The sequence below is a fragment of the Cryptotermes secundus genome, unplaced genomic scaffold (genome assembly GCF_002891405.2).
Source record: "Cryptotermes secundus unplaced genomic scaffold, Csec_1.0 scaffold639, whole genome shotgun sequence".
Classification (NCBI taxonomy): domain Eukaryota; kingdom Metazoa; phylum Arthropoda; class Insecta; order Blattodea; family Kalotermitidae; genus Cryptotermes; species Cryptotermes secundus.
Genome location: NW_019743157.1, coordinates 848,166 through 857,968, shown reverse-complemented (window position 1 = coordinate 857,968; position 9,803 = coordinate 848,166). Strand labels below are relative to the sequence as shown.

Sequence of the window (9,803 nt, the reverse complement as noted above, 5' to 3'; positions counted from 1 at the left end):
ATGTAACTCCTCCTATCTGAGGATACAGCTAACTTCTCGGTCCCTGTGTGAATTCTAATAAATTTTCCTAAATTGGGTTCAAACGTCGGTAACGCCACTGGGTCGTATACCAAATACGTTCGCTTCTCGTGTCTTAGGGGAAGTTGAATCACTAGGCGTATGGCTTCCTCTGTGGCTAAGACTGCGACTTGGGCCGATGCATAAAACACATGTAAATTTTCTGGCTTTAAGGCTGTAATAAATGCATATCCTTGTTCTAACTGAACATAAATGTCGCGTAATATAGCAAACAGCTTATGAGATGGTAACAAACTGGCTGTCAGGCGATGCGTCATCGCTAAGTCTAGACTCAAGGTTATACTAGATATATCAGTATACATCTTCATTAGTAATACTTCTAGTTCTTGCGTGTAGCTTGCCTTTTTTTCTGCCTCAATTATCCGTAGGGTGGTCTGATTTAGTTGCTGGTCTAGCGCCATCTGTTCCCTTATTTCCTCTTCGCGGCGTAATTTCATTGCCCTAATCATTTGTGCAAGTATCTTCGCGTTTTCCCTTACGCGCAAATCTATCTCACGGCTCATCGTTAGCCGTTCCTTCCCGTCATGGGCGAGTTCGCCTACTTGGGTTCTTAACCTTTCGATTTTGTCATTTAGGGGTCCTAAATCTTCGCTCAATGCGGCTCCAAATAAAAACTTGAGGGCTTTCCCTCCTAAGTTAAGTATTCCCCTTTTTTCCCGCTTTCCTCTCGGTAGCATCTGCATTAGGTCGTCGACTTTCCCTTGCAGTTCCCCTGCTAGCTTGCTAGCGTACCTCAACTCCTGCCTTTGGGCTGGGTCTCTGCCTGTAGTGAAGGTTAAATCTCCTAATCCCTTGATTAGGTCACCTATAGCTTGGGCGTGTTGCTTTACGCCGAAGTCCACCGTAACATGCCCTACGGCTCCTCTCATTAATATTTCTCGTTCCATCAGGAACGTCATTCCTCCGTCTCCTATTATCCATTCTGTATCGACTGGTTCAGTTCTTCCATTACCTGGAAATTAGAATGAGCTCTTTACTATTCGTTTCTTCGCGAGGTTCCGATTCCGTCCGGTTTTATTCCTTGTAATTACGCCGAGGCCTTGGGCGTAATGTATAACCGTGTTGACCTTCAGTAGCCTCACTTGCCCTTGGTGGGTGGTTTGCTGACGCGTCGACATTACCTACCGCACTATTCTCGTCTCGCTCTGCTGTTTGTTCTGTCTCCGTCTCTTCCACAGCTGCGATATTTCCGCTGACTAGGCTGTCTTGCTCATTTCTGTCTAGACCTTCACGCTGTGCGTTTGCCCTTGTATTTGCCTCTTCTGCCGCTGCGGCATTTTTGCTGACTCGGCTTTCTCGCTCATTTCTACTGTGGCTTTCGTTCTGAGCGTATCGGTATAGCGGCCAGTCTTCTCCGTCCTCCGATTCTGAGTCGCTTGAATCCTCGTTTCTCCTTGCTGTCCCATCTTCCGTGGGCACGCTACCGCGGCGTCGGCGGTTGTACTCGTTCACTCCCCGTCTCTCGTAAGGCTTGGACGAGTGGAGCGGTTCACTTCCTCCCTCCTCTGAGGAGGAATCACTGGAGCTTGACTCGCTGTCTTCCCTCACTTGTTGCGGTCGCCACTCTCGTCTCCTTTGCCGATTCTGCTTCCGTCGTTCCCGGAGCTCTTCTCTCGAAGCTCGGCAGAGCTTTAATTGCTCCACATGCACGTTTACTTCTTTCTTCCCGACCTGTATTGTATACACTAGGTCGGAGATCCTCTTTAGTACCTGGTAAGGACCTGTCCATTTGGGGTTAGGTTTCCTTCCCCTTCCTATCCTCCTTCGGCATACTAGTTGGCCCTTGCGGTACTCCGTCCTCCATGCTCGTTGGTTATGGCGAGAGTTGTGGGCCCTTCTCACGTAGGCCCGCTTCCTCTGAGCTCTCCAGCGGGCTTGCCTCAGTTGGCCTGCCAATCTCCTTACTGCTTCTACTGCCGGTCCTCTCGACTTTGTGACCGTCTTTTTCTTGGTCGATCCGCTTTCTCCCTTTGCTTCTCGCACTGGTCGCGGCTCCGTCCGGCCGATCATTTCCTTCGGTTGGTTCGCCTCCGTCCCTCCTGGCGGGCGGTCCTTCTGTTTAAATACCTGGCCCCTCAGGGTCACCTCGTCCGTGGCCATGTCAATGTACGCTTCCAATTCTATTAATAAATCTAGCCCTATGATTCCGTCCTTTTGAAGCGGAAAGGACGCTACTACAAAATCATGGGTGCATCTTTGGTTTCCTATTTCGATTTCTAAGCGTCTGGTTCCTTCTATTTCCAGCGCTTGGCCTGTTATGCCCCTGACCACATCACTGAGTTCCTCTGTGGGCTCATCTCCCACATATGGCTGAATCAAGGATACATCAGCTCCCGTGTCCACGATAAATTCATATTCTTTTCCTTGCACTAACACGTCAAGTGTTAATGCAGTGTCGGTGCTTGTAATCGTGACTGGGACCCATGCGGTCTTTTCCCGGCGGTTGGCGGTGCTCTCTTCCGCCGAATCTAGTTTGGGGAGTTCTTCTCCCTCCTGGTTGCGGGATTCCGTTCCGCCTTGCAGTATCTTGCTATATGGCCGGGTTGTCCACAGCCGTAGCAGATGAGCGGGGCTCGAACCCGTTCTCTATCCCTGCCCGCTCGTTCTTGGAAACGTGGTACGGGCGTTTTCCATGGTTGTCTTTCCCTTCTTCGAGGTGGTCCATTCTTCCTTGCTTCCTCGCCGTACCTCTCGTCCCTTTGGACAGCAAAAGCGGCATGTTCTTTATGCCTGTTCTCCATCTTGTTGGCATTGTATATCACCGTTGCCATGGCTAGCGCTTGTTCTATGGAGTCAGGGTTACGAATTCTCAATTCGTGCCCTGTTTCTCCTCTTAAGCCATACACGAAACTGGTGAGTAGTCGGGTTTCCGCTTCTTCCCTCAAGATCCTCTGTTCCGTCGGGTCCGCACTTTTCCTCACCGTCTTCTGACTTAACGCTCGANGATATGAATTCTGTTACCGGTTTGGCGTTAGCCTGGCCACTCCATTCCTTTATACTTGCGGCTAGCGACAAATCTTTGGTCTTAACCCCTATTGTTAGACCTCTCAATTGCTCCTCTAATTGCGCTATTCTAGCTTCCATGGTTCTACTTTAATATTATCCTTGCTTATTCCTGTTCTTTCCCAACTTTCTTTTCTACCAGTCTCTACGGGGTGTGTTTTCGTATCGCGCAGCTGCCACCACTTTGTTACACCTCAGGGGGAGGGGGTGAGAACTTATAATTACTTTCGTCGGTTATTCTCTTTCGCTAACATCTATGTTGCACTCGGCTGCCGTCGGCGGTCTTGGCTAGGGGAGCTCGGGCTGGGTTGAGGACGGGCTGGTTACTAATGGGCGAATCAGAACTCCCTGCGTACATTCTCCACTATGTACACTTGTCTATTTACAATCATAAATACCTTAATAAAAAGGCCTGCTCTTATCTGTTTACATGACATATCTCGCTAAACTCATTCTACCGTCCTAGTTGTGAAGGGGAGGTGCCTGAACTGCCTCCTATCATCGTCTGCTACTGTACATTCATTCCTACCCTGTTCTACCCTGACTCTCACTTGGTTCACTGGATACTGCCTCATTAGCTCACAATAACACTTGTGTTAACACAACCTTTAACAGCGTGGCATATATGAGCAACTAGACTTACTTGCAATACAAATGTAGATTACAGCCGTTGTCCACCCTCTTATGGAATACATGTCGCCGAGAGCCTCCGGCTGACAACTGAATATTCTGTTTGAACATGATCTAAGTCCCCCGAAATTCCCTAATTTATGGTTTTATTTCGCTGATTCAGCCTTGACGAAAGAGGGTGGGTGACTTCCCCTCAGTGTCCTCAATCCTCATAATAACCTCCTCATTGGCTCTCATGGGTGGTTGTGGGCGGACCCCCTTGCGTCTCCTTGCTGTGTAAGCAGTCTATCACGATTACCCTAGTGCCTGAATGAGGCAAGTGTCTTGCTTTGTGAATACACAGAGACTTGCTGAGTCTTCACATTCTTAACCTACTTGCCAGTCCCGGTGTTTACAATTTACGGCAATAACTGCGAAACTCTTTTCGCAAGTCTCTAGCTTTTTTGGGTAATACCATCCTCTTTCTAATCTCAAATTTGGGGCATCACACAATTAAAAGAAGACAAGGTTGTGAGTCTGTGTTCTGGTTTTTAGATGCTTATTTTAGATATACACAATCTTTATATCACTGTATACTAGTCTTTATTTCAATGTATAATATAATTAATGTATGTTATACAAAACTTGTTGAGTTTCATGGAGGTAGGCCTAGGCCCAAATTGGGACTGTAGCGCCACAGGAAAAAAAAATACAAAACTCATTAATAACATTATGTTTTAACTATTGAATTTTTAATTAATAGACTTGCATAAAACTGTACAAATTGTATAACGTTTGCATTACTTTTACTACCAAAATTAACTTATTTATTATATTGTACATGTTTATCAGTATTTTATGCAAATGTGCATGCTATTGGATGACAACTGTAATCCTTAGTTTTGACTGTAACAAGGACGATCTCCACATCTGCATGAGAATGTACTCTCTACAGGATTTATGGAAGGTGAATAAATGAAATATAAATATGAAATATGGCCATGGGGATCCATTGCACTGACCATGTGACACCCTCTATCCGCAAAGGCTGGCACTAACTTTACCGACAAGCGGCAGTCACTCGGTCAGTATAGTTGCTTGTGGACTGCAGGTCATGGAGTTTGTTTTTTGTTTTTAGAGAAACTTGAAATCTGTTGGAACAAGGATGAGGCAACAAGGAATCTATTTGATGCTGAAAAAATCTGGAACTCCAGTTGGAATGTTATCCTATATAAGACTGCTTTGTCACAGTCCTCTTTGTATAAGTGAAAAGCTTATATTCATGTGATACATGTGCATCTGTGAAAAGAACCTAAAATAGAGATATGTGTAGGTGGATAGATCCGTATATTTCAAACATTATTGTGCAGCTGTGGAAATGCAAGTCAACCTGTATTTAATATTCCTCGACTTAAGGTTTTACTTCATTTCATGTTGAAATTCAGTGACCCTAAGTCAGTAATTTATTGTTACATTATCTCATATGTGATTTGAAAATTTCATTGTGACAGTATACAGTGAAGTCTTGCTGGTCCATCAGGTCCATCAGTGTTAGTTGGTTAGTATCGGACATTTTGTAGACTGTGTCTGTCTCCATCATTGGAGGTTGAGGTGATGAGCACATGTTTGTGTGCTGTAATTATTCATAGTAAGCTGTCAGCTGGTCCAGTGTACAGACCACATGGGGAAGTGGTGAATGGAGTCTGTTATTGGTGTCCTGTCCTAGCGCATACCATTGGGAGAACAGTGGGCAGAGCCAGTATGTCAGTCATTGCAATCTGTGTTGTTTGTACTTTGTTGCTCTTTTGTTACATTGTTTTTTATTTCTATCACTTGTTTTATTAAAAACATTGTAAGGAAGGGCAAGCAACAATATGGCTTGTGATGGCAGGCCTCTTCCCCATGTGGTTCATGCAGGGGCAACCAATAGCTTACTGTCTATATAAACAGTTTGTCAAATCAGCCCCTGTTGTTGGAGACTAGAAGCAGTCTCTGTAACATCAGGCATGCACTCTGCAGTGACATACCTGATGGGTCAGAAGTCCTGAGTCAGAATTCAGAGGTTGAAGTGAACAGTTACCAGCCCACAGTCTTGAGTTGCATTCTTTTAGACACTGCTACCAAGCAATGACTGGTGAAGACAGAGAAGACTTGGTGAATGCAGTAATGATATGTAGAGTCTGTAGATTAGTGAAAGCATGAGAGTTATTTGTAGTTACGAGTTGTAAGTGTTCAATAAATGCAATTACCAATCCAAGCCCTGTGTCTGGCCACTAATACATGACAGTATTACTGAAATGGGTGCTCTCTCTTGCAGGGTTGTTTTCCTAGAAACGCTCAACTTGAACAGTGTCATTGAATGTCCTGGAAGTAAGGAAGACAGTGATGGTATTCCTGAAGAATCTGTAGTAAAGTGTGATGATAGTAGTACAACTGACAGTGGTTCTGCGTTGGATGACGAAAGTTGTCAAGGGACTGAGACTGTCCTCAGTACACAGGATGCTGATTATCAGGTAAATTAATGATTTTTCCTTGTTCTAAACTCTTGGCAGCAACAATTTGTGAGACAAACGGGCAACACACAGGCAATGAAATAAGCTTCATTCATAGTTAGATTAGTATTTCTGATTTCGAGAGAAAGAGAGAGCTTGTCTTTGTATATGTGTATGCATGCACAAATGCGTGCACACTGTCTTTTTCTCTAGAACATTAAAAAAATGAAGTTCCTGTGTTTACTTAATTAAGCACTGTGCCATGAAGAGATATGAGGGAGCTGATTTATAGTTCCATCATCCCTGACCTTGGCACTAGATGGAGGTGAGTAGTTGGCTTCATGCCTTGGCTACTTTACTCCAAGGGAATTGTCACTGATATGCATAGAATATGAGGCTGGGTGGGCCCCAGAGCTGGTCTGGATGTTGTGGGGAAGAGAAAGATGTTACCCCTGCCAGGATTCGATCTCAGCCAACCAGCTCATGGTCAGTTGCTATACTTCCTGAGCTGTCCCAACTCCCAGCTTCTGTAAAACATTTCAATCTGAATTTGGAGTGCCCTGTAAAAGTATGAACAATAATAATAATTATTTTGGGGGCACACAGTAATGTGGTTATTTATTATTATTATTATTATTATTATTATTAGAGAAGGTGGGTTTCCCCATGCACTTAGACCAGTTATTGGTCCATTGTGCATCCCCCTTTAATTTCTACTGTCGCCATACCCTACCGGTACTGGTGCGTCCTATCAGCCCCATTCATCCAACGAGGTTGGCCCTCAGTACCTGATATTTCCCCCCTCTACCAGAGGCATTGGAAACTACTTGGGCGGGAAACTTGTTGCCTAATTTAGCTCAGAGGTCTCCTAGAGACATGAGAATCTTTTGCGTGCCGTAAATCTACGACACGGGACCCACGGCTCAAAGTCCCTCCCGAAGGACTTGTTCCCTGAATTTTTCCGCCCTTAAAAATTCCACGACCTCCGCCAGGTTTGAACCCACATACCTTGAGTCATGAGGTGGGAACGTTACCCCTAGACTACGGAGGCCGCTCAGTAATGTAGTTGGTTGAGGCACTATGCCACAAGCCAGAAGGTCACAGGATCAAATCCCAGTGAGGTCATTGGATTGTTCAATTGACCTAATCCTTCCAGCTACGCTATTGCCTTGGGGTCGACTCAGCCTCTAACAGAAATGAGTNGGGGGCGGCACATGAGGCTGACAACCTTACTGCCATCTGTGAGCCGATTGTCTAGAAAATGCAGGAGCCTCAACCTCTCAGACCCCTGTGTGCCTTCACAGCCTGTTACAGGGTCAGATTTACGTTTTTTATATATATACTTCAGGCATGGAATTTTCTGTTAAGATTTATATAAGTAACTCTTACGTGACAAAATTAAAGAATTTGGGTTTCCAGACTTGTTAATGCATCACCACTTTGTTAAATAGGAAGATGATGAGGGCATAGATATGAATAATACACCAAATCATCATGAAAATGAAAAGAATCAAAGACACGCAATGGAGAAGGGTCCCTACATATACGAATTATTTTCCATCATGGTTCACTCTGGAAGTGCATCAGGCGGACATTATTATGCCTACATTAAGGACTTTAAGAAGGGTGATTGGTTCTGCTTCAATGATCAGTCTGTTAGTCGGGTAAGTGAATTTCTGTCCAGTTCCATTCTGCATGCACACAGTTCAATTTGTACAGAATCGTCAGTGTCATGATTAGCTTTACCTATGAAACAATTAAATGAAATCCATGGGTCCATATTTTTACAGTTGTGTTTATGTAAGAGGCATTTACTAAGTTCCTGTTTGATGGTGCCAGCATATAATCGTTTGAGAGAACTTCCCTTAGGTGTTGGGTTGATATTAACTGTGGTTGCATGTACTCTCACAGTGCTGAACTATGCAGTGAGACAGAGTGTAAATGACTTAGAAACAAGTGGAAATGTGAACAGTGATCAAGTTTTATGTTCTAGAGAAACTGCTGTGTGAGTATTTTAACATGTTGAAGAAATGCTCAGAGACAAATACCTGTTGTATAAAACTGTTCACTGGTTTGTGAATGTCGTTAATATAAGATGGAAAAATGCAACATACAGACTCTGCTATGGTATCCTGACAACAGCCTTTGGTTTGGCAAATATGAGGCACGTGCTTGCAGTTCTCAGAACACAACCACAGCATTGGGTGTACCCTGGTTATGGCAGCAGTGGGAATCTCAGAGCTAAGCATGTAAGCTCATGTAGTACGGTGTAGCCGCATTTTATGTTAGGATGCGTTTCTGAAGGCCTTGCATAATTGAAAGTGATTCTTGTTGAATTTTTTGGGGATTCACATTATTTCAAACTTTGTGCATAAAGTGAGACTTTATGAATATTATTATATCACACTATTTCAGATTTGCATAAAATGCAACCACAGTTTATCATTATACCAGACCTGCCATGAATATAGTGACAAGGACATGTGAGTGATGATGTGCCTCATTGATGAGAGAAGTCCTGCAGCCTGTATGGCTATTACAATGGAAGGATGCAAGTTTGTTGTGACGTATTTCAATTTATTGCATCTGTGGCACATTCACGAAATTTCTTAAATTTCCAAAACGAAATATTGTGAGAAATTATAACTCTTGTACATTTGACGGAGTAGTGGTTGTTAAAAATAGTTGCCATGAGCACCAAAGCAGACATTTCATTGACACTCCATTTAATGGATCCCCTCCTCATAGAACTTTATGAGCTGCTGCTGGAACCACTGCACCATGGGACATGACATCTTTGCCCAGCCCAAATCTGCAGACTTTTTTAAGCATTAATTGAGGAGGCTGATAATGCAAAGAGGTTTTATTTGAACATCTCTCATACTTTAAATCTATTTTAATTGTGTTTATGATTTTTTGGACATTCATTGTTCTTGCCCCTGGGAATAATGTCCTTGTAATTTTAAGAATATTTTTTCATGGTTCTTTGATGAAAGATTTTTAGTTTCTCATATTGAAAGGTAGTATAGGTTACAGAACACTTTATATTGTGTGATATGAGGAAATATTTGAAGTTAAGAAGAATCGTAATATTGATTTTAAATGCTGAGTTATGCCACCAAGATCTGATGTTAAGTTCAGTCATGCTTGCATGTTTTCATTGTCATTGTTGTCAGTTGTCTGCCATGTCTCATCAAGAGTTTCTTCTTTTTATAAGAGAAGAGCTCTGCGAAAAAAAGTCTTTTCAGTATTCAGTACAGAGTGAAGTCTTCTCAGTCTGTCAGGCCATTATGACCTGTATGGCAGGTTCTCTTTGTGCTCAATTCTTGAGTTCAAGTGTGTACGGAAGTTAGGATTAAACAGTTTTGAAGGTTACACTTTTGTTCACCTTATCGCATTTTCATTTTTTTCTTCTTTTTGTGTGTTTTATTAACACTAGATGTGAAAGATACCTAACCTTCACTATTGAGGCAGTTTGTCATTGTTTATGCTCTCCTAATGTATGCTCCTCCCATTTTTAATGCTCCCTGTCAGTAGTTGACTTTGTTCGTGTATTTTTCATCAACAGTAGTATTGATTTATGTATGGTTCTTTCCCCCCCCCCCTTAATATTGAAAAAAA

At 43.2% G+C, this 9,803-nt stretch overlaps 1 protein-coding gene across 5 annotated transcripts in view; it reads left to right on the top strand.

Moving 5' to 3' along the window:
- LOC111873922 (ubiquitin carboxyl-terminal hydrolase 47) overlaps positions 1-9,803 on the top strand; it is a 67,008-nt gene that overhangs the window by 32,463 nt on the left and 24,742 nt on the right. For all 5 annotated transcript variants that reach the window (XM_023869017.2, XM_023869019.2, XM_023869018.2 and 2 more), the window contains 2 exons: positions 6,008-6,203; positions 7,634-7,846. In XM_023869017.2, coding sequence (XP_023724785.1) covers positions 6,008-6,203; positions 7,634-7,846 — 409 coding nt within the window. The remainder of the gene's footprint in view (positions 1-6,007; positions 6,204-7,633; positions 7,847-9,803) is intronic.